General features: G+C 37.2%; 1 protein-coding gene across 1 annotated transcript in view; it reads left to right on the forward strand.

The window, feature by feature from the left end:
• Pou2f1 (POU class 2 homeobox 1) overlaps positions 1-26,040 on the forward strand; it is a 147,227-nt gene that overhangs the window by 73,810 nt on the left and 47,377 nt on the right. The window contains 8 exon segments of the mRNA XM_038348962.1: positions 11,920-12,020; positions 13,666-13,719; positions 15,771-15,890; positions 17,433-17,459; positions 17,461-17,601; positions 17,603-17,623; positions 19,331-19,457; positions 25,308-25,402. Coding sequence (XP_038204890.1) covers positions 11,920-12,020; positions 13,666-13,719; positions 15,771-15,890; positions 17,433-17,459; positions 17,461-17,601; positions 17,603-17,623; positions 19,331-19,457; positions 25,308-25,402 — 686 coding nt within the window.

Raw genomic sequence — 26,040 nt, forward strand, 5'->3', positions numbered from 1 at the left:
AAGGAATACTCTGTACATATCTGTTAAGATCATTTGATTTATGATGTAACTTAAGTTTAAAGTTTCTTTTGACTCTCTAGATTGGACAGCCTACTTGAAGATTAGAATTGAGTATTAAAGTCATGTTTGTTTTGTCAGAGCCTCTCATACCTTTTATACTTGTTAGTGTTTACTTGATAAATTTGGGAGGACCTATATTTGATGTATGTATGTTTATAGTTGTATCATCTTGATGGAATGTTGCTTTAGCTAGCATATAGTGGCCTTTTTTGTAATTCTTGTTTGAAGTCCACATTATCAGGTTTCAGAGCAGGTCCACCAAGCTTATTTTTTTATTCCCCTAATTCGTTAACTTCCATACTGTATCTCTTGGTCTATATCTAACTGTACTGGTGTGTTTCTTGACAACAGTTAGTCTAATCTTGTTTTGTAATCTAGTCAGCAGCCAGTTTGTAAGTTTGATACTGTAGTAAGGCTTACTGATTTTATTGGTTGTATTGTCTGGTTGGTTGAATTACTTGTTCTTTTCTTTCTCCCCTACTAGTAGAGGTTTTCTGGTTTTACTATGAACCTTTCTTTCTTCTCTGTGTATAATATTCCTTTAAGTATTTTCTACATACTGGTTTGATTGACATAATTGCCTTAGTTTTGTCCTTATTCTGACAAATGCCCTTATATTCTGCCTATCTTTACAGAATAGCTTTAGCTGTATAGTCTTAGCTAGCAGTTAACTGACCTTCAGGTATTGAAATATGCCTTTCCATCCTTCCCAGACTTTAGAGTTGCTGACAAGATAGCTGTTTGAATGCCCGTTTGGCTCCAACATATAAGATTATCTTTCCCTAACTAGACTGGTACGGAGTTGTGAGGATAATCGGACACAACAGTTTATATATCACATATCATCTTAACAGGATCCCTTTGTCCAAAGTCTCCCTGCAGCAATGCGAGTTGGCAGCTGCAGGTCCAGATCAGGCTCCTCTCTGTGGGCTGGGTTACTGGTTCCTCCTGGAGCTGTTCTGCTAAGCTGTCTTCACGTCTGTTGTCTTTCTGCTGAGTGCATCAAATTAGTGGCTCTTGAAGCCATCTGGCTTGATTTTCATCCTGTGAGAAAACACAGACACGCCCTCGACCCCAGATTAGGATGGGATCAGAACCTTTCCAGATTCCAGTGCAAGGGTCCTTCCACCTTGCATTAGCAAATCTGTAGCTGATTGCTCATGGACAATCGTATTTAGAAAGTTTAGCGTAAACAATGAATATTTTAAGGCATTGTGTGGTATCTGAGGATACAACTCCCGTCTTTATTTTTTGCAGTTGTGTTTTCAAGGAGCTATGTGCATGCTCCACAATTCCTTGTCCTTGAGGATTATATGGAATACCAGTCTTATGAACAGTATTCCATTGAGTACAAAATTTTTGAAAAGCTTTGTTAACATATCCGGATCCATTGTCCAACTTTATTACCTTTGGGGTTCCCATGCATGAAAAGCATTTTAAGCAATGAGTTATTACATGCTTGGCAGATTCCCCAGTTTGTACTGTGGCCAGCATGAATCCTGAATACGTATCAGTTGTCACATGCACATATTTCAATTTTCCAAACTCTGTAATGTGAGTTACATCCATTTGCCATATATGGTTAGGAAGCAGTCCTCGGGGATTTACCCCCAAATGAGGCACAGGTAGATATTGTGGGCATCTTTGACATTGCTTAACAATTTGACTAGCACCTTCTCTGGTAACCTTAAATTGCTTTCTTAAACTTAAGTTGTTTTGATAGTGCAAAGCATGTGACTGCTGTGCAAGTTCAACCTGAGATAGAGCAATTATTTTTGTAAGTTCGTCACCTAGAGCATTACCTTCAGCTAATGGACCAGGAAGACTTGAATGTGCTCTGATATGTCCCACAAAACATGGTTACTTTCTACATTGTATTGCTTCCTGAATCTGCTGAAACAATATTTTAACTTGTTCCTTACTAGTTCCTATATATGACAGTTTCCAAGATTTGCAATGCCTCATAAATACACCAGCTATCAGATTAAAATCCTTATCCTTAAATATCAGAGCTACAGCCTGCAACTCAACTATTTGAGCTGAAGCTGGTTCTGTCTGCACCATGTGTCCTTTGCCATTGACTACGTAAGCAGATTTTCCATTAGATGAGCCATCAGTGAAAATCAACAAAACATTCTTTAAGAGATTCTTTGCTACTATTTTAGTTAAAATGAATGAATGCTGTTGAATAAACTGCAGTAACGGGTCAGCTGAGAAAGATTATGAAACTGAGCAAACGCAATTGCCCATGAGTCACTATTTTAAAATAACCATTCAGTTTGCTGCTTAGTGTAAGGAACATTGATTTCAGCTGGTTCTTTGCCAAAATATTTTCTAGATTCCATTCTGCTTTTCTGTGCTAAGCATGATACTGCTTCAAAATAAGGATTTAATACTTTTACTGGTGATACAGGCAGATGCAAGCATAAAAGTGGTTCATTCTGCCATTAGACTGATGTAGGAGCCAGTCTTGTAGGTAAAATACATGCTTGCCACGTTTGGCTGTAATCAATAGAGCACACCTGCTCTTCTGGTATAGCCTGCTCTATCTGTGTGAGAGTCTTGTCTGGCCCGCTATCTGAAAGCTGTCTGCTAGAATTTGGAATCACTGTCTCCTTTAAGGATGTCATTTAAAGGCTCGAGGTATCCTTACGAAACCTTAAATAAGGCCTTAGCCATGTGGATATGTTTCTAACAACCATTGAAAGTCATTAAGAGTTTTAAGTCATCCTTCCTAATTTCTATCTTCTGAGGCTTGATTTCTTTGGGGTACTAACATATGACCTAGAGATTGAAAAGGCGGGTGCCTCTGTACTTTCTCAGGAGCAATAATTAACCCTGCATGGCTGAGGCTTCGGCTGCAACAACCCACATGTCTCGCAGTAAAGTGTTCCTCATCTCCATGAGGCTTAGAGAATGTGACATCCAAAACAAAAAATTCAATGACATAGACCTGTGGAAACTGATCTCTCCAACCTCCTGTGTATCAGCCTGGGGCCACGAACCTCTTGGAACGATGTACCACCATTTAACATGCCCTGGGGCAAAACATCCCAGTTATATTTCCTCTACCCAAAATGCAATCAGACAACCAAAATCCATCTTCTCCTGCTCTTTTCCTTTTAGTTAAGGCCCTCAACATAAAACCAACATACTTAACCTCATAGAAGAAAAAATTTAGAATTAACACTTGAATGCACTGGCACAACTCTAAGTGCATACACATTGAGAGAAACAGTAAATGAGATCTCTTTAACTGGAGAAGCTTTCTGTATAGCAAAGGACATAATCAACAAGACACAATAGCCTATAGAATTGGGAAATCTAATCACTAATCATTACCCACTTTACTAATCATTAATCCACTTCAAAAACATACAAAGAACTCAGGAAATTAGTCACCAAGAGAACAATTAATCCAATAAAATATATGCAAAAACCTAAACTGAAAAACTCTCAACAGATGAACTTAAAATGACTGAAAGACATTTTAAAAACTGTTCAATTATGACATACTTAACCATTGGAAAAATGCAAATGAAAACAATTTTGAGACTCCATCTTATCTCTGTAACATGACCAAGATCATAAACATTGCTCACAACTTATGCTTAAGAGAAACTCCTCCACTGCTGTCGATTTCTCAGAAAATTAGGCACCAAACTACTTTTAAACTCAGCTATACCTCTTCTGGGCCTATATACAAAAGATGCTCAACCATGCCACAGGGACACGTGCTCAACCATGTTCACAACAGAATTACTTTATCATGCACAGAATCTGAAAACAACCCAAATGTATCTCTTCTACACACATCATAAATGAGATAGCCATAAATACCATAAATATCTTTGAGTAACTCTAATCACACAAATTGAAAAACCTGTATAACAAACTTTAAATCTTTGAAGAAATTTAAGCCATCAGACAATGGAAGGATCGCCTATTCTCTTGTAGAGATTGTGCCAAAATAGCAAAATTGAAAATCTTACTGAAAGCAATCTACAGATTTAATGTAAATGGCCATTAAATTTATAACAAAATTCTTCACAGACTTCAAAAAAATAATCCTCAACCTTATGAGAAAAGACAAAGATTCAGGATAGCCTAAACAATCTTAAGATCCTGTATAATCAAGGAACTTCAGAATGCATTACAAACTTTACTACAGAGCCACAGTACTGAAATCAATCCACCTTGGATACAAATTCACCTGCCTAAAAACAGCAGACTTTTGACAAAGAAGCAAAATTGTGAAATGGAAAATAAGCATTTTAACCTGCTTATCTCAGAGGCCACTGTTAAAGAATAACAGCCACCTTAATTTAAACCTGTCTTTTTTCTTTCAGTTGAAGCTGCGCTGCACGGCAGGCGCTAGGTCACAGGCTCACCTTATCTGTTGTTACATGGCTTTCCGGAGCTCTGGCAGGCGGATTTTTAACTACCTTTTTCATTTTAACTTGTAAATCATAAAATTAGAAGAATTTTTGAATTCTCTCCTCTGTTCTATAGACTGTGTGAGTTAAGTTTACTCTCTGAAATTACTTTTGCTTCTACTTGCCTTTTACCCGCAGGTGGGTCAGATTAACTTGTTACTGTGTGCACGTGGCTCCTCAATCAGAGGTAACTTCTTGAGCCAAAAGTCATTTTTCCTTCACCTTTCATACCCATTTACCAATCAATAAAAGTTGCAATTCTGCGTCTATCACGCTTACAGATTTTTAATAACTCTGCCATTGTTCCTGTTCCATTCTCACTTTCTTTAGTTACCAAAATATATAACCAAATACTTTTTCCTTATCCCATATATAACTTACTTACAAATTTTTACTCCCGATTTAAATTTTGTCCTGCTTTTCTACATTTCTTTATTCTACATCTCTATTTCTGAGCGCTCACTACTCACGTATCCACCGATTTTTTTTTTCTCACGGTTTCCTCATGTCTGGTCACTTCTTCCTTGGTTTTTGGGGAGCGCCGATCAGCCTCACGTTCTCCTCCATTCCTTTCTCCGGCTTTTCATGAAGGTCGGCGGTCAGCACCACGTTCTTTTTCGTACTTCTTCCTCTGGCATTCGTCTCGGGGTTCAGTGGTCAGCACCACGTTGTCTTTAATCTCGGGGTTCAGTGGTCAGCACCACGTTACGGCGCCATTATGTTGAAGCCCGTGTGGCTCTAACATATAAGATTATCTTTCCCTAACTAGACTGGTATGGAGTTGCGAGGACTAATCGGACACAGCTTACAAGGTCATCCTTGAAGGGCAAGATCTCTCTTGTTTATTCTCCAAACAGTTTCCATATCATCACATAAATTGAGCCGGAAAACACATTAGGCTGTATCCTAGGTAACCCTGGCGAATGGCCTTTAGTCACGTCCACATCTACCTGTAATGCTAGCTGTCACGTAAGCCATGAATTAGCATCTCTATAAGAGATCCTCCAAATTACAAAAGAAAGGAAGCACCAAACCTCCTGACCCTTAAGTCATCAGCTTCAGCCGACACCTCTCCTCAGGTGATCTACACATATAACAAAAGAGAAAGGAGCAGCACATCTTGATCTTTGTTAGGCAGACAGCTTGTCTGCAGAGCTACGTGACCACCTCAGATCGGGCCTATGGCTTTTGTGCCTGGTGGCCACACCATACAGAAATATGGACCTACAGATAGGAGATATTATTGAGATCTTTGCCTTTGTAAGTAAGTTGCCATTTTCCCCTTTAATTTTAAACACTGTTTTTTTTTTGCTTTGTATTTTAGACATTTAACTATAATCCATTATGGTATATTTCTCTCTTCATTTTTATTTCAGGTTCTAAATGTCTTGCATTTGAATTCCTGTTTCTCTTAATTTGAAGAATTTTCTGCTTTAATTTTTTTTTAGATGAGACTCTCTGCTTTTAGTTCTTAATCTCAGTTCTTCCCTCTAGGCTAGGTCTCTTACTAGTTCCCCAGGGTCATTGGTTGTGGTTTTTTGTGCCCCCACCAGCAATGTGCAGGCCACACTGATGTTTGAGTATGTAGTGTTTCTTCTTCAGTCTTATCCTTCATTCCTATCTTTTCTTCTGCTTGGGTAGTCCTACTGGTAATATTTTAGGCTGGTACTTTATTTCATTCATTGAGTCCTCAATTTCTTTGCTGAAAATTTTCCCATGTTGCTTATTTTTTCTCCCATACTGCTCCAGTACTGCTTATTTTCTCATCTGGTTTGCTGAGGTTTTCCTCTATGTTGTCAACTCTCCAAAGACTAGACTAAATTTGTCTGCTTGGTTGAGTCGTCCTCAAAGACGTTGATATGAACTTTTGAAATTGTGCTTATTTCGGTATCTTTGAATTCGGTATTGAGTTATGATCTTTTAGAGAAGTAATATTGCCTTACTTTTTCCCTAGTTTTTGTGTTTCTGGGTTGTGATTTGTGTATCTGTTGTCCTGGACATCACTTCCAGTTTTATTTAGGAGTCTTTACAGCCTAGTCTGAGGAATCAATCTCCAGTATCATTCAAGTGAATAGAAAACAAACTCATAACAGCAACAACAGCAGACTGTAAATAAGATAAGGAAGGAACCAAGGAAAGGCGTGAAAATAGAGTAGAGGAAAAATTAAATAAGAAGGGAGTGGAGAAGAATGTTATAGGCAGGGAAGATCAGAAAAGATAAGCTGAGAAATAAACAGTAGTACCCAAAAGAGTGTAGAATGAAATACAAATAAAACATTTAGAATATGATGGTATAAAAATATTGTTAAGAATATAATAAAAAGAGGAAAGGAAGTACAGAAGGAAAGAGATGAAGGTACTGAGTTCTCTAAAATTGAAGATAGATGGTTTTATGTATGGGGAGAGGTTCAGGTGAACTTTGTCCTTGTCTTTTGTATGGCTTACGCTTCTGCTGAGCCCACGCTGAAGAGTAAACCTCTGGAGCTTCAGAATTTTGGGACTCTACAACAATGGGAGATGGGTGATCCCAAAGATTGGATGCCCTCATCAACCTCGGGCTAAGAGCTGTCAAACGTCAGGGATATGCTCAGATATGTGATCTGCTTCAAGCAGTGGGGGTCAGCATTACTTTTCTCTATGCAAGTTACTACCTGAGCTGAGCCTCCTTCCACCTGTACCTTTGGCTTGTCAGTGTTGCTTCTTCTACACTGTCTACCAGGGATTTGTCTGGCTGTGGGGATTGTGAACAGATTACAATCTTTGTCCCAGTGGCCAAGCAACCTGGCTTATTTTTTGAAGAAGTCATGTATTTCCCCTCCCCTTTTGTTCATCAAAAGATGAACACTCAATGATGGTGAAGATTTAGTAAAATAGCTGAATAATCCTCTTGTTACATAGAGTCCTCATCACATTAGGTATAGTAAATAAAGATTATATAGCATTTTAGGTGGACTCCAATTTCATAGTAACAGAGATCTTGTACTTGCAAATTAGATTAAATTTCCAATTTTAATACTGTGTTATTAATTGTTACTGGGAACAAAAGTTCAGAATAGTTGTAATACACACACATACACCTCTGCATGTTCCCAGAGTTCCTAACAGAATGGAGGACAGAAACAAGAAACCACTACCTTACTACCTGTGTAATCAGGCCCTCTCAGATCTGAGAATAGAAATGATTAGTTTGTTTGTTTATTTGTTCCCAGGGCTTGGGAAATTTTGCAACTATTTCTAGGATTTTTTTAAAAAAAATCCTCAAACTCTGCAAATCTTTTTACTCTGAATTAGTTGTGATTTGTGTGATTCTGATGTTCTGAAGTTGGACCTGACACAGTGACAAATGGATTTTTATGTGTGTAGAGAAAATAATTCGGGCCCCCTGACACTGGGGAGGGGGAGGATTTTTCTTTTTCAAGTGTCATGTCCTGAAAAAGATTGCAGTTACTAAAGGATTTGAATTATAATCTGTTTAATTTCTCAAAGGATTGTTCTGTTTGGAAACTATTAATGTTATCTTTTAAGTAATGACTGTATGCTGAGAAAAAATAGGTTTAAAAGGTGTAAAATTTGGGGAAGATTATTTATAGTTAGTTTGGCCCTTAAAGTTACTCCAAAGAAAGTAAGTCCCAGGCTGAAGTTAATTACTTAACTGTGGCCAGAGAAGATGGCAGCATCCACAGTCTGCTCCTTGTGACTATACCATCGCCTTAGGGTTCTTTCATTGTTCGTGCTTTTCCATCTCACCTATATATTTGATAATGTTGAGACTCCTGCTCATACATTTTTAGGTAATGTTCAAAAGATACAGATTTCCATTCTTGTAGAGAAATGGCAATAGGAGTAGAATAAACAGGAATGCTGTATGCCTTCTGCAAAAAAAAAAAAAAAAAAAAAAATCCGGACAAAAAACGATTCTTTAAAAAGTAGATCACTTTGGTGATAGCATTGAGCAGGAAGGAAGCAGAAAAGGAAACTTACCTGAGGAAAACTGAAACTGAACAAAAAATTTAAGTGATCTCAGAATATTAATACTTGTGGTATAGAATTTGAAAACTACTGAAAATATGTATTTATAAATATTTTTGACACGTGTCCTATTTAGAGACATTTGTGCCAAAGTTTGTCATCATTTAAATTAGTAATATTTCCCACGGAGTTTTAAAATTTGATTTCTTTTAAAATCTTCAATTTAAAAGAATTGTGTGTGGAGACTGGAGGGATGTCTCAGTAACTACAAGCACGTGCTGCTCTTGAAGGGGACCTGAGTTGGATTTCTAGCACTCACATGGCAGCTCACAGCCATGTGTAGCTCCAGTTTCAGGGGATCCAAACTTTTCTGGCCTTCGGGTACTGTGTGTACATGGTGCATATATGTCCATGCTGGGAAAACACTCTTACTCTTAATAAAATAATAAATAATTAAATCCACAAGAAGTAGTTAGTGTAACTGGAATAACCTCTGAGATAGACTCCAAAAGCCCCCATTTATGACACCTTATGTCCTCCTTATAACCCCAGTTTGCTTCAGTTATTGATTAGTTATTTAAGTATGTTTTTTGCAAGTAAGCATTGACTTGGGATTCCTTGGTAATGGGATATATTTGTGGGGAAGAATGAGAGGCGGGGGAAGGGGATTTAAAAAGATTCAATCTCAGTCTTAGTTACTGTGGTAGTTATATGGTGGAAGTATTTCTATTTTTTCTCTTACTTATAAAGCAAGGTCCATTAGGGTTTTTTTTGTTTTGTTTTTATGGCCCCTTTCAAAAAGTTTTCCCTTTTTTCTAAATGTCTAGGAAATGAATCATCCAAATGTAGTCTTGGAGTGTCCCTTTGAGACCAAATATGCAGACTAGAGATTCATCTGTATTGTGTGTTAATTGGGTTCAGTTTTATTTCTCCTGCTGCCCACCAAATGTTAGAGAAGTGGCAAAATGTGTTTTGTATTAAAGAGGTAGAGATGTATTGCTTCTGTGTTCAAGGGGTGGGGAACAAGAGGAAAAAGTAGTCTAACAACTAAAAACAAAAAGATGCTTAGTGTCATGATCTGCTGATATGGGGAGGAAACTTTTGCATGTTGGTCCTTCCTTGATGGCTCTGAAGGGAGAATTGGAACGTTGTGAGAGACAAGGACTAACTTCACAAAAATCCAAGTATCTTAGCTGGGCCTGTGCCATGTAACTGGAGCTCGGTGCTGTGCTTGAACTCGTGTCTTCTCATCCGTCTTCTGTAGTTGCAAAATATTTTCCTTTTTCTGTCCTTTTTTCTGAAGGTGACTGTTTGTGAATAAAACTGGCATGTATTTTTTTTCCTTATATTTTTCTGTACTGAGTTATGTTATCTAGGTTACACTGACTTCAGTAAATGACATAGGATGGTGTTTTTTCCTGTTGTGTTTTGTTGTTGTTTTCCTGGGGAAATGTGTGAATAATTGAATTAATTATGTTATTGAATTTTGGAACCATTCCTTGGTAAGTTATCTAAGCATTGTGTTTTTCTTGGGGTGAAATTTTTTGTTTATTGTTTACCTACTAATTCAGTTTTCTTTTCAATGTTGTGAGACTCTTGTATTTTTTTATTCTTGAGTCGGTCTTGATAAATTCTGTTTTCTGGAAAGTAATCCATTTCTAAGTTTCATTCAGTTTTATTATGTGAAGTGGTTTATCAAATATTGTTTTACCTGCGTATGCATACATGTGTGGAAGTCACCGGACTCAGGTGACAGTCCTTACCTCTAACCATGTTTGAGACAGGTTCTCTTGTTCAACTCTGGTCATGCCAGGATAGCTGACCTAGAAGCTTTTGAAAGATTTTGGCTGCCTCCATCTCCTCTCAGGATTACCTGTGCTACTGTGTCTGGTTTTAGTTGGCCCAGAGGGGAGCCAAGTACAAGTCTTCAGGCATGCAGAGCAAATGCTTTACCCATTGCATCTCCTGGCCTGCAACATAGTGATATTGTTTTTTTTTTCTGTTGTCCTTAAATGGTTTACTTGTTTCCCCCTATTCTCTTGCTTTTCTTACCAGAAACATACATGATTCCTTGAGAGAATTAGGTGATATTTTTCTGTTGTGTTGTTTTTTCCACTTTCATTAAGTATCGGTCCTACTTTTATCACTGTCTTCTATTTTCTTCAGGTTACTTTGTTTCTCAGTGCTTGATCTTTTTTTGTAGCATTTGAACTACTATCCCTCCATTAGCTCTTGGAAACACTAGGATCAAGGATTCCCTGCTTCTTTGCTTTGTAATTGCCTGTTTGTCCTTCAACCATTTTTCTCTGTATGCATTATTAAGTAACTTTGGATACAATATTACAAAAATTCACCATGATAATACTATTCTACAGAATCTTTGGCTCTTGCCTGTCATTTCTTGATGTAGTCTAGACTACTTTGATGTTTTTTCAGGGTCTGTAGACCCTCATGTATTTAATAGTAATCATCTTACATGATTCATTCGCTAGGAACCCAATGAATAGATTCCTGGTTCCTCCAATCACTGTATCTCTGTATATTCAATAATTCTTGGCAATTGTCAGTCCTTTTTTTATTTGTGTGCCTGATTCTTAGTCATTGTTGCTGTTACATACTTAGCCCAACACCAATGACATATCTCCTCCAACGAGGCCACACCTTAGGTACCAAGTATTCAAATTTATGAGCCTATGGGGGCCATTCTCATTCAAACCACAACTCTATTTTATTGCATTTCCTTTTATTTTTCATTATAATTTTTCTTTATTCTAGAGAATTCCATGCATATACATACATAGTAAAGTATTTCTTTATTTCTCTCCTTTATCTCCCCTAATATTTCCTAGCATGTCCCTCCTTCCCCCCCCCCCCCCCCCCTTTCTTCTTTTCTTTTTTTTTTCTTCTTTTTTTTGGGATTTTCAAGACAGGGTTTCTCCATAGCTTTTGGTTCCTGTCCTGGGACCATCTCTTGTAGACCAGGCTGGTCTCGAACTCATAGAGATCCGCCTGACTCTGCCTCCTGAGTGCTGGGATAAAAGGCGTGTGCCACCACCACCACCAGGCTATTTTTTGTTTTGACAGTCCACAAAATCCAGCTAGTGGTGGCTGTATGTGTATGGGTGTGGGGCCATCTACTGGAGCCCAGGAAATCTAGTAGGAACACCCTGAGAACACACTCCTATATCAACTGCCAACTGCCAGTGGCTCCTCATTAAGGGATGGAGCCTGGATGGTAGGTCCCTGTTGTGCTAGGATTTTGGCTGGTTTGTGGAGGTATTAAGGAGTTAACCACACATGCTGTGAGTTCATGAGTGTCCTAGCCATTGCACATCAGAACACAGCATCTCACAGCACTTCAAAACAAGTTCCTAATGGATGTTGGTAACTGGAATTTGAGTACTTTGCTTCATTTGAATTTATTTCACTTAATAGTTATTTGTTTGCTTTCCAGGCACTCAGACAAATGGCCTGGACTTCCAGAAACAGCCTGTTCCTGTTGGAGGAGCAATCTCAACAGCCCAGGCCCAGGCTTTCCTTGGACATCTTCACCAGGTAGACAGTTTCCACCCAGCCATAGTTGAGAATGCTTGTTAAAGGAGACATAAAATGCTAGGGAAGTTATTTCAAATCGTGTGTAACTATCCTGCTGAATAATTCATGTAGAATTAATAGTTTCTACATAACTATTGACTTTAAAACTGTGAACAAAAGAATATTTTGGGAGGACATATAATAGGTAGGTTACTATTTTCATGAAAATGAGCTTGAATCTGTGATGGCTAAGTGATACTAGTAAATAACTTAAGAGTCATTCAAAATTACCAGTTATCACTACCCTAAAGCCAGTGTAATTTAGGTGACTACTCAGACACTTGCTTGACTGTTAACCTGATAACCTTAATTTCAGATTTTAAAACAAGTTTAATATCCTGATACCGTGTGATTTCCCCCACTCTAAAATAGAACATGTATTTTCTTCATTTAATTTACATTACCACTCTTCATCAAAATGTTATTAGAGTAACACTATTTTCTTTATTTAAAAAAAAGCTGCTCTACTTGAAAATAGGTGAAATCTAGGAAAACTATTATCAAGCAAAGTTGGAATGGTTCATAATTCTTTGCATCTTATGTTCAGCTAGTTGCCTGGATCCTTATATAATAGCTTTCATAATCTATGTTTATTTTCATTATCATCATTCAGTTTTAATCTTGCATTTATTCTAGTCTAGTTTATAATCTTTCTTTTCCCTTCTTAGTCTTTATTTTGAAGTCATTGATCTTTGAGAGGCTGCAAGATATTAGGAGACAACGAACTCCTTCAATAAATAAATATTTAGTTTTAAAAAACAACATTTTTAAGAGTACAGATCAAGAAGTTTCTCAGTTGAGTTTGCTTTCCTGTCATACTGAATGTTCTTTTTTTTTTTTTTTTTTAATTCAGGTTATCCATTTTTGGTAGGATTACACCATAAAAAGTACAGTCTTCACAGTGCTTACAACAGAAGGCAAATCTCATTACTGGTAGCATTAATTGTTTAACCTGATCATTTGCTTGCCAGGTAGCCCTCCCTCTGAAGTTACTGTTGTGCCTTTTGTAATCCTCAGCATCTGTTGAGAAATACCTTATTCTCATTTGGCCTGATAGATAATATGTTGATGACCCTTTTTAAAATTAGGTTGATGTCATGGTTGCCAAATGATGGTTTTCTAATTGCATGTGTGTCCCTTACTTTAATATGACTATAATTTGAACTTTTGAAATATGAGTATTAAATAGTTAGACAGGTTTTTTCATGTATGGCTTATAGGGTAGATTCCCTTATCTACTTCTTTTGTTTATAATGATAAAAACAGTGCGAATTGATAGCTTGTTTTTATGTGTTCTTTAAAACAGTATGGAAGATACAAGTTAGGTTCTCAGAACTATGACTACAAATGGAGTTTAAATAAGGAACACCCAACCAGCACAAGTGTGGCATGACTGATAGTGCTCATTTAGTGATGATGCTAATTTAGAAAAAAAATTCTGCAGTTTTCAGTTGGGGTTGTTGAGTTTGTATGTAAAGTTTTAAACCCCATAAAATATTTATTTGTATGTTCAAGTCTAACTCAGTGGTATACATTTTGTATTTAATTTATTTCTTGATGGCATCCTCTAGTGATAATAACTATTTTATATTATATGTCCTTCTAGGTTCAGCTTGCTGGGACAAGTTTACAGGCCGCTGCTCAATCTTTAAACGTTCAGGTAAGTTGAAATATGAACACATAGGTTATATCTTTCATTAATTTTTTTCATAATTTCTTATAATGAGCATATAATTTAGAATAGGAACTACTTGTGATTGTTAGTAATTATTAATCTTATTATTTCTATATTTTATTGCTGAATCCAGTTGGTGATAAGTGTCATTGATGGAAATCACCTTAATCTGCTACTGTGTATGAGCCAGCAGTGGACAAGCAAAAGTTCACTTTCAGAATTTTAGAATCAAGTTCAGGAACATATACTAAACACAAAACTAAATAGCTTCTTAAGTATCCTTTTTTCCCAGACTGTTTATCATTTTTCAAGAAACACTGGGCAAGCCAGGCGGTGGTGGCGCACGCCTTTAATCCCAGCACTCGGGAGGCAGAGGCAGGCGGATCTCTGTGAGTTCGAGGCCAGCCTGGTCTACAAGAGCTAGTTCCAGGACAGGCTCCAAAAAAGCTGCAGAGAAACCCTGTCTCGAAAAACCAAAAAAAAAAAAGAAAAAAAAGAAACACTGGGCAGAAAGTCAGGGAACTTGGGTTTCAAAATCTCATTGTACCAATATTGCCAGTAATCTTTGGCAAGTCACAGCCTCCCGGGATTTAGTTTGTTTACCTGTATTTAAATAAAGACATTGATAACATTGTAATGATCATCTATGATCTAAACAGAAGTAACATTTAAAGTACACTGAAGCCATGGCTCGATGTTTAAGAGGAATTATAGAGGACTCCAGTTTAGTTCCGATACCAGAAGGCTCAGAACCATGTAATAAATAACTATACTCCAGGACATCTGACACCCTCTTGCCTCTGTAGGAATCTGCACACACATATATGCACATACTCTCTTTCACACACACACACACACGAATAATTTAAAATGATAAAGAATCTTTATTTTTAAAAACGCAAGACATTATTGGTTAGATAATCAAAATTATAAATCTGGTGGGGTTTTTTTTTTGTTTTTTTTTTTGTTTTGCTTTGCTTTGCTTTGCTTCTGTAAACCATCAGATAAACTCTCGGCTCAAGTATTTTTGCACAGTTCCTTAACATTTCAGTCAGCCTTACAGTTGTAATGTTTAGGAAACTAACAGCCAGAAGAGAAAGACAGTATTCTAGTAGATTGATTCGGTGCCACTAAAGACTAAAGATTTTGGGTTGAACATTCTATGAAACCTTGTGGAATATGGACCTAGTAACACATAGAAATAAGGAGAAAAAAGGAGATAATGTGACCCTTCTTTCTGAGGGAGAAGAGGCAGAAAATTGCCTTGGATGCCATGGTAAACTTAATATCCCTTAGAGAGATGTTGGCAAACAGGCTATATCTCCAGTGCAGAATGTTTACAGTCCTGCACTGTAATTATCTTTCAGTGACTGGCAGCATTAATTAGAGCTTTTATGTTAATTAGCTTTGCTGCAATCTCCCAAACAGGTGGTAGAAAATATGCAAATCTATGCAGAATTTTAATATTCTGTATAACCAGTCTTAATTACCATGAAAATTTCTCTCTCTGGCCACTTAAGGGACCTATAAATTCTTGACTATATCATTTTGCTTCAAGCTTGTAAATTACTTGGTGGAAGATGCTGCATTTAGAGTTCTTTTAAAATAGTAGAGAAAAGGTTCTTTGGGTTCAAGTTATTTAACTATATTATAGTATATAAAGAAGTTTGAGACTTGCCAACAGAAACATGTTAGTTTGGAGGCTCCTAAAATGAATTGAAAATCATTTTTTTTTTTCTTTCTCTTCATTACCTGAACTGGGAATTTGGGATTGTGAAAGGTTTTGTTGATTCTTGGAGGACCAATTTACTTTTTCTTTAAAAATTTATAATTGCAACTTTTCAGGGATTAGAATAAAAAAGTTATAAGAGCACTTAAGTAAGAAAGAAAAGGCATATAAAAAAGGAATAGAAAACCCCAAAACTCAAAATTGAATAGCACATATTTTAAATAATTCTTGAATTTTTAGAGTTAAAAGTACATTTCTTTTAATTGCCCTACTTGAGATACTTATTTCCTATCCAATCCCACTTCAGTCTAAATCTAGTGAAGAATCGGGGGATTCCCAGCAGCCAAGCCAGCCCTCCCAGCAGCCTTCAGTGCAGTCAGCCATTCCTCAGACCCAGCTAATGCTGGCTGGGGGACAGATAACTGGGGTAAGTTTCCATTGAAAAATTGTACTGAACTTCCTCTGTGTCTGAATTGCCACTGGCTCGTATTGTATTGAAACTCTTTCCCCTGTAGCTGGCACCAGCATGGCACCATTTTATCTTTAAGGAACTTCCTGGATACAGTGGAACAATACCCTGAAAGTAAAACATCTTCAAGTGGCTTTGCAATTTCCTAAAATAAAGCATTTGGTCTTATATCCTGTCTGTGTAATTACTTAATTAATAAAGGACTAGTTTACTTTATCTCCTTGTACCTTAGATTTCCTTCCTCTAAGTGGAAATATTAATAATAACTATTTTAATACCATTGCAATTTATATAAAGGTCTTAAAACAGTGCTTGGAATGTAACCTTCAATAAATGGTACTTATTTTTACTGGTAACAAATTGTCCTTCATGGCTATTAAGCTTTTGTTTAACTATTTAGCAATTTCTCTTCTAAGCTATTTGGAATAATTTTTTCAATGTTGGAAGCTTATGTGTTATCTTTTGTGAGGAGAGTGAGTCAAGGGAATGGTAAGAAAAATACTAATCAATTCATATTATATCAACCTTCAGAATTTTTATATGGACAGCCCTTCTAAGACCTATTACACATTTATTTATGATACTCCCATTACTAGAGATTAATATATGTACCTGTATCGTATCAAATAGAAATATACACACACATTTGAAGACTTGCATTTTTCAATAGTTTTGCTTTGGCTCTTGTGTTTCTAATGCACAAATTGTTTCGATCAATTAGATTCTGTTAGGTTAGAAGGCAGCCTGTTCTGCTTAACGACTGTTCATTGAGAAGTAGTATTACCCTACTTGTTCATTAAGACCATATCATCAAAAGGGAGGTCCAGCGTACTTATTACTTTTATGTAAGCATTTTCGAAATTCTATATTATGAAAGGTTAAAGTTTGTTCTAAATACATTTCTTGCTTTACTATAAGGTGACTAGTATCTAAGTTAGTAACAAGCATTTAGGATTCTGGCCGGATTCATGTACCTTCAGATTTTATTAAATCTGGGCATTGAGATTCATTTATATTTAAAAGAAATGGTCTCTTACTGCCTGTTTCCTAGAGGTTTCCTAGAGTTGGAAAGAGGTGTAAAGTTGCAAAACCAGTGCTTTTAGTCACACATCTAAACATACTGGAAATGGTGAAATTTAGTGGGGGATTCTATCTAAACAGCTGGACCTTGTCAGTTCTCTTCCTGGTCATATCCAGCAGCCTTTTGTCTAATCACTTGCTCTTGGGTATACATTTCTTTGCATATCCTGTCAACATTGATTCTTTGTTTTTTTATGTACTGGTTACCTTTCTTTCCTAATGTTTTTGTCCTGAAATGGGGACTTTAATTTAAATGTTCTGCTAGTACGAGTAGTTTTTGTGGACAGGCTAGCTGCATGTTAGTAATGTCAAAATGAGTAGTGAGGGCTTAATACTACTTGAGTTTACCTATTTGAAAGCAGTTCATTTGGCATCATAGGCCCTATGTCTTCAGTCTTTCCCTTGTTGTTCTTATTTTAGCTGACTTTGACACCAGCCCAGCAGCAGTTTATTACTGCAGCAGGCCCAGGCCCAGGCCCAGCTCCTGGCTGCTGCAGTCCAGCAGCACTCCGCCAGCCAACAGCACAGTGCTGCTGGGGCCACCATCTCAGCCTCTGCTGCCACACCCATGACGCAGATTCCCCTGTCCTCAACCCATACAGATTGCACAGGTGAGTGAGGCCCCAAGGTTACAGGGGCAACAGCGAGTGATAAAATGGAAATACCGTTACTGAGTAGTGCTAACCTTCTAGTTGTTAATGTGAGTCCTTCAAAGGCCCAAGGAACTCTAGATCCAGGAAGGCATTATTCTTCTTCACGAGTCAGAAACATATACTTGTTTGCTAATTTGAGGTGATATTGTAATATATAACCGATTATTTGGATAACTGAATGTCTATGTTAAGCAACAATTCGTGAGTAAGTAGCTGGCATATTTCAGAGGCAAGGGATTACTGTTTTATCTCTATTAGCTAACCATGGCAGGGAAAAATTCTTTCATGTGGTCTACAGTAAATGTTGCCACCATATGAGAAAGATAGCAAAGGCTTCTTTTCTGCTGTGGAATGATTAGGACCATGGAGAACTGCAGTAAAATGTTACAGGGTTTCAGTTTTCTGGTTGAAAGTAAAATGTCCATAGGTAATAAGAATTTACTTTAAAGAATCATAAAGATAGGATCAAAAAGGAAAATAAGTGAAATCCTTTATTTCAAGGAAATGAAAGAGAGTGAGAAGTTATATATGGCATATGAAGAAGTTTAAGAACTAAGCAATTGCCAAGTGGTGGTGGCGCACGCCTTTAATCCCAGTACTCAGGAGGCAGAGGCAGGCGGATCTCTGTGAGTTGAGGCCAGCATGGTGCGCACCACCGCCCGGCTTTAAACGTCCATCTTGAACTTCATTTAGGACCAGATCTAAAAGGAACAGAATTTATAGAATGAGTACATATTAAAAGGGAATTTATTAGCAATGGCTCTCTCTCTCTCAAAGGAAAGGCCAGGATCCAGCAGTTGTTCAGTTTGTTCATTTGGATGTCTCTGTTACTCTTTCTTCTCTTGGACTCTTGAAGAAGTATGTTCTAATACTTCTTAGAGGAATACCTCAGCAACAGGGTAGATGGACTTAACCAGAGAGAGTGAGAACAGGTAGACAAGAAGCAAGTGCTTCCTTCTGTGTTCTTTTAAATGGGCCAGATTTACACGGATCTTACCCCACCTCAAATGATCCAATCAATAAAGTCCCTCGCAACGATCCACAGCTGCTTGCATTTTAGTTGATTCTAGAGGTAGTAAAGTTGACATCCAAGATTAACCTTCAAAATGGTAGCAGGTAGAAGAAGTTGTCTTCTGACTTCCTTATGTATGTGTGCCATGTGCAAACCCACCACACACTAATAACAATAATAGAGTCTTAAAATTGTAAACAGCCCCTATTCTGTATTCATTCATTTTGACAGATTTTAGTTACTATTGAAATTGGGTTTAGCTATATACATCATCATAAATAATAACTTTTTGCAGAGGCCATAAGGTTTTTTTGGTTTTGATTTTTGCTGTCTTTCTGTGTGTGTGTGAATCATGACAATTCTCAGAAAAGTCAGTTCTGTTCTTCCACCATGGGCTCTAGAGATCAAACGCTAGTTTTCAGTCTTGCAAAGCAAGCACTTTGACCTACTGAGCCTTTCTCTAGCCTGAGACCCAAGGATTTCTCCCATACTGACATAGTCCTGGAAACCAGACTATTAGGACATGGGGGAAAACTGCTGAGTATTGTCTCATTGTTACTTATGTGACAGAAGTCATCGTCTAGGAAGCTTGTGACTAAGCCAGTTTTCATTTCTGGATCTCTCTAATCTGTCTTTTGCTTCTGAGCTTTTAGGATCTTCAACAATTGCAACAGCTTCAACAGCAAAATCTCAACTTGCAGCAGTTTGTGTTGGTGCATTCCAACCACCAACTTGCAACCAAGCACAGTTTATCATCTCACGACCCCCCAGGGCAGCAGGGTAAGCATCTCCCTAAAGCTGACTAGTGGTGCAGCAAAGCTGTCCATTTAGTGTTCCAGACACCTTAACTAACATTTTTCCCCAGTGTCCATATGAGCAATGCTTTTTTAAAATTTTCGTTTCAAACTACCAGTATTCATGAGAACCGTAAGTAATGATTTAAATAAGGAACATAGGTTACATATATGAATAAGAATAAAATTTGAGGTCTGAAAGATCAGTAAAGTTTGCTTATTAATGAATCTCAACGGAACTTTATAGGACTTTAACCTGAAATAGCACAGCTTAATCATTTCCAAGACTCAGTTATTTGCAAGACATTTGGAAGAACTGAGAAGGATAGGTTCTGAGTCCTATTCCCCAAAATTTAACTAGTTCTTTATGGAGTTAAATTTGAATGTGTGATATCTTTGAGTTATGTTTCTGTTGGATATTTAAAAAATTAAAGGTTTAAGCAGAAAAGTTACATTAATCATTTGTATTAAGAAAGCTTATTTACAACTAAAACTTAACTCGGGGAGGCTAGAATTAGGTAAGAATAAAGTGAGGAATACTGGTCAGCAGAGTTTGCAAGGTCATGTTGGGCATTGATAAAAGCTGAGCTGCTTGTCAGCCAGAAAAGAGAAAATAAGCAGAAAGGACTTGGACCAGGCATGCGGCACATGCATACCTCTAATCCAGTCAGAGCAAGAGGTTCTCTGAGCTTAAGGCCAGCTTGATTTACATAGTGGAGACCCTATCGCAAAATAAAAAACAAAGAAGGACCTGTGACCAGTTATATATGGTCAATTGTAAGGAATAGGCATCTTGGTGATAAAGTTTTTAGGAACCTGTAAGCATTGGTAGGTCATCTAAGAGAATGTATGCATGACAATAGGAGAGCTTTAGTGAAGCCAACCCTTAGACAAGCTAAGTTTTTTGTTTTTTAAATTATTTTATTTAAAAAGGAAAAGAAACCGTCTTCATTTTACATACCAATCCTAGTTCCCCACCTTCCCTCCCTCTCTCCGCCCATTCCGTTCACCTACCCCTCCACCCCCTACCCACCCACCACCCCCATCCACTCCTCCGAGAGGGTAAGGCACACTGCTTTGGGGAAGGTCCAAGGCCCTCCCTACTATATCTAGGCTGAGCAAGGTATACATCCAAATAGAAGTAGGTTCCCAAAGCTAGTACAAGCAGAAGGGATAAATCCTGGTGCCACTGACAGTGGCCTGCAGTCTGTCACAGCCATACAACTGCCACCCATTTTCTTGAAGTTCTGGCTAGAGCAATAAGACAACAAAAGGAGATCAAGGGGATCAAATTGTAAAGGAAGCTACCTAAGTTTTCTCAATTACATACTTCTCATCTTCCACTTTACTCTTTTCATCTTCCCTTTAATTATGGTATGGGTAAGTTAATAAAATGTTTTATTAATTTCAGGAAGACATTGATATGTAGTAAAAAAGCATAGGCTGTAGTCTAAAAGCCAGGCTATCTCTCTCTCTGAAGAAATCTAGTTTTCCTGAGCCTCCATTTTCTTACCCTGAAGTATGAGAATAATTTAGTATTTTTTGTCCAAAAAATTGTAGGGATTAAGTTAGGAAACACATGAAAGTACTTTCTGAAAATGTGCCTTATATACAGTAACCTCTCAATTTTTGCCACTCTAACCATTGACATCATCATAATCAATATCAGCAGCAATTCATAGATAAAACTTAGAGAATGAGAAAGCTTGTTCCTTTATATAGTAAAAATCAGGTTGAAAGTAAACAGGACTCAGGAAATGGCTCAGTGGGTAAAGCATTTGCATAAGCATGAGGACCTATGTTCAGATCCCTAGCACCTATATCATGGCCTGGAAGGGCTTCAAGAAAGAAGCACATATAGGAATATCAAGTTGTGGGGGGCTAATGTATCTAGCCAGAAGTCCAATTTCAAGTGAGAATACCTACTTATATATAAGGCAGATACGGAATGAAGAGACTTGACCTAAACCTGGCCTCTGCAACCTGTGTATGTACATACCCATATACATGTGCACTCAGCTTCTCACACACAAAGTAATCTAGAACCAGGTTTGTACCACTGTTGTTGAAGTTGTAATCTTAGTGGCATAAGACAGGATCCAGATTTCATCTAATAAGACTAGTAGGCAGTATAAAGGATCAGAGCCTTGAAAAAAACTTTATTTTAGTAGAGTCACTGTGATTATAGTAACTGGAAATCTGTTTCAGTCTTTAGTTTTGTTTCGAGAGGACAAGGATTGATTTCTAGGATTTTAACAACAACAAAAAATATTTCTAGTGTGCCATTAGCCTCCAATTAAGCAAACATTTCTGCTTTTTGAGGGAGGGGAATATTGTTAATCTAAAAAATTTAAAGGTATAGCTTATAATATTGAAAATATTGCTGTGATTATATAATATTTTATAAAACAAGAAAATTAATATTCTCCAGAATTGATTTTTCCTGGAAAAATTCTTACTGATATGTTTCTGAGTCTATTTCACTACCAACTTGTAATTCTGGATGTCTGCCTTTTCTACTGTCAGCATTAGTTTTTGAACTAAGAAGAACACTCGTTAAAAAAAAAATCTTGAATTTTGTGTTTGGTCTCTTGTTATTCAGGGCATGGGACAAGAGAAGAGTCTGGGTCCTCATGGAAGTGCTAGGCCTCTCCTGGACCCTTTATCAGCTCTCCGCTGCTTTTAGTTGACGGGGGAGGGGACGGGACGGGAAATATGACTTAAAGTTTCAGTTTGTTTAGAATATGCGACTGTGGAACTAAAATTAATCATTCAGTATTATAATTTCTGATTAAATATGACTGTTTCTGTGCTGTTATCAAAGAGAAACAAAATCTACTTTCCTGCTAAACTTTAAAGAAAATCATCATTAAATGTTTGTGCTTTCTTCTGTTTAATTTTTCAGTGGTTTTATCCTTTTGTTTTTTTTCTAAATTTAATAGATTAATTCTGATTATTCACATAAATGTAATTTTATTTTTCACACTAGACAATACTTTTGAGTGTGTTCAAACCCATAAATCTACAATTATAATTTTCTCAGCAGTTTGTTGTATACCTGTACATGGCATATATTCACTAATTATTGAGGTTTAAAGTTTTCAGCAAGATGAAATCCCCTGCACTTACTAAAAGTCTAAAAGTAGCAAATATACACAAATGATTTGGTTAACAGTATGTCCAAGAAATGTGGGAGGTTTGACTGACCTGGAAACATGTAGAAGATAGGGTGTGTGGTCTGAAGAAGGCTTGTCTGGAAAGTTGTGTCTGAACTAAGAGGTGAGGTGGAGACAGCTGCAGCTGGCTATGGATTTGGATGACTAGCTTTACAGGCAGTGAAGCATACAGAGAACCTGAAAGGGAGATAAAACCTGCCCTAAAGTCAAGAAAGGGAAGGCCAGTGTAGCTAGAGGTCAGTGAATGAGTAAAGGGGGTGAAGAAAAAAAAGGCCTAGGCAGGGTTGGGGAGGTGGCTCACTGGTAGTCTCTCCATGCAAGCAAACCTCAGTTCAGATCTATAGAACCCATATAAATGCTGAGTGAGTGTGGTGGCCTCCACCTCTAATTCCAGTGCTTGGGAGACAGAAACAGGATCTCTAGAGCAAGCTATTTAGCTAGACAAGCCTATCAGAGAGCTTATAGTTGAGTAGAGAGATCCCTCTTCAGTGAGTAAGGTAGACAGTAATTGAGGAAGACTATACAACACTTACATGAAGAAGAGAAGAAAAAAGGAAGCAGTATAGTGCCAGATTACTTAGACTAAATAGATATTCTATTTTAGGTATAATGGAAGACTACTGGAATGTTGGATTGGGTTGGTAGCAAGTTCTGGCTATGGAGAATGAGCAGAGCTTGAACCTTATCAGCCTCCCATATGCTGAGGCTGCAAGCATGGTACCACCAACCATGGCTCTCTAGTATGATATAATCAAAGAGGGTTACCTTAAATACTTTATAAGCTTGAGCTGTAGAGGGCCTGGAAAGTTGACTCAGTGGTTAGCACCACAGGTTGCTCTTACAGGGGAGCCAGTTTCATACACATAAATGGATTAAGTAAATCTAAAAATATTTTTTTAAAGATTGAACCGTAGAAAGATAGTTGGAAAAGTATGGTAGTTGTTTTAAACATGAATAATTTTTTGCTGATCTGACTTTTTTTTTAAATTCACTTTTATTGAGCCCTACATTTTTCTCTGCTTCCTTTCCTACCTCTCCCCTCCTTCATTCCTCTTCCATGGTACCAGTTTACTCAGGAGACCTTGTCTTACTTCCCATGTAGATTAGATCTTTGTATGTCACAGGGCCCTCATTGTTGTCTAGGATCCTCTGGGATTGTGATTTGTGGGCTTGTGTTTTCTTTGCTTTATGTTTAAAAACCACTTATGAGTGAGTATATGTGATAATTGTCTTCTGGGTCTGGGTTACCTCACTCAGAATGATGTTTTCTAGTTCCATATCCATTTTCCTGCAAATTCAAGGTGTCGTTATTTTTTCCTGCAGTGTAGTACTCCATTGTGTAATTGTACCACATTTTCCTTATCCATTCTTCAGTCGAGGACATTTAGAATTGGTGTCTAGGATTTGACAAATAATGCTTGCTATGAACATAGTTGAAGCACATGTCCTTTTGGTATGATTGAGGCATCCTTTGGGTATATACCCAAAAGTGGTATTATACTAGATCTTGAGGAGGGTTGTTTCCTAGTTTTCTGAGAATTGGCCACACTGACATCCAAAGGGGTTGTACCAGCCTGCCAATTCCCACCAGCAAGAGAAGCTTGTAACCATGTGTATTCAATTTACTTAGTTTTAGCATAGTTTCTTCATAATATAAACAAAAGAAAATCCAGAAAAATCTCGAAAATCCAAATCTATTTAACATAGTGTATTGGATATCTACATCATCAAATAAACACCTGTGTTAATTTTTTTAAATTTAGGCAGTGTTTGCTTACTTATAAACAGATGATAAAATCTGACAGGTTTAATTTTATTATTGTTTTACACATTTCACTGTATCCAAATTTATTCTGGGTTTCCCTGTATTTTTAACATTGCAGAAAACCAAACAACAAAATCCTATACGCTTAAGTAATCAAAACAAATTCTTAAGGGACCCTTCTGCCTTAGCCTCCAGAGTAATTGGGACTACAGGCATGCCCATTTATACCCATTTTACTTATCAATAACTTTTAAACTAAGATGGTTGTTTATATTTCACCTTTATTATCACCGAAGTGGCATGTGCTAAGAACTTGAAAACAGCATCTTCTCCCACTTACAGGATTGCCTGCTTATTTCATAAACAGATTTCCCTGTCCCAATATTCCTTGGATCAGCATTTCTTTACCTGTGGATCACGACCCCTTTGGGAGTCAAGCGACTCTTTCACAGGGATTGAATATAAGATATCCTGCATGTTAGATATTTATATTATGAATTATAACAGTATCAATGAAAATAATTTTATAGTTGGGTCACCACAACATGAGGAACCGTATTAAAGGGTCATAGCATTAGGAAGATTAAAAACCACTATGATAAAGGATTCTGATGAATTCAGGGTTAAGAAGTTAAGTTCATATTTAAAATTCCACATCCTTTCATTTAGAGTAGTTTCTCAGGTTCTTCCTCTTTTTAGGAAATAAAAGCCTTTCAAAAACTTACTCAGATTACACAAAAGATACAAGCCTTGATTTTATGTATTTTCATGCCACCTTATTTTTAACATGTTAACAGTATTGAATTATAGGCAAAGAATTAGATGAGTTTGAAGACCAACAAAACTACCAGTTTATATTCTTTTTTTATGTCCCTGAAATATTTGGTTTTCACAGGTCTCCTGCAAGCGCAGAATCTTTTAACGCAACTACCTCAACAAAGCCAAGCCAACCTCCTACAGCCACAGCCAAGCATCACCCTCACCTCTCAGGTCAGTTTTCTTACGCTACAGTAATAGCCATCTCAGATGTTTAGAAGCTGACCAAAAACTCAGTGCTGACCTGATTAGCTTGATAAAGCAGTACTACCAAATTGATGGAGATTATTATTTTTCATTGTCCTTTTTTAAGTTCATAAAGAATAGCCATGTAGATAGTAAATGCGGATGAATTATAGCTGTCTGAATACTAAAATGAAAGACCTAGGAATTCAATTAAAATCGGTCATTGTTCCTTTGTCTTTGCTAAAACAGTGAATGAGCTTGGATTTCTCTATTTTTTATCAGTACTTAAATGTTACTTTATGTCATTTCCTCAGAAGACTTAACAACAATCATAATCATATAGAAAGCACAGTTCTTAGGCATCTGCAAGTTTAAGTTCCAAGTTTGTCTTTTTATCTAGTGGTGATTCTGACTGGTAAGTTTGCCTCCTTCCTCATCCTGATGGCTGACCTTGAATCTTCCTTCCCTGTTCTGACTCTTTCTAAAGTGTAAAGTTAGAGGAGGAGAAGTGAACAAACAAGAGGATCAGAGATCAGATCCTAAGAACCACTTAATGCATGCTGATTGAGCATGGTGGCTCACCTATAGTTTCAGTCAGGGAATCTCCTAAGCATCCTGGCTTTTGA

Source organism: Arvicola amphibius, chromosome 12 (genome assembly GCF_903992535.2).
Source record: "Arvicola amphibius chromosome 12, mArvAmp1.2, whole genome shotgun sequence".
Classification (NCBI taxonomy): Eukaryota; Metazoa; Chordata; class Mammalia; order Rodentia; family Cricetidae; genus Arvicola; species Arvicola amphibius.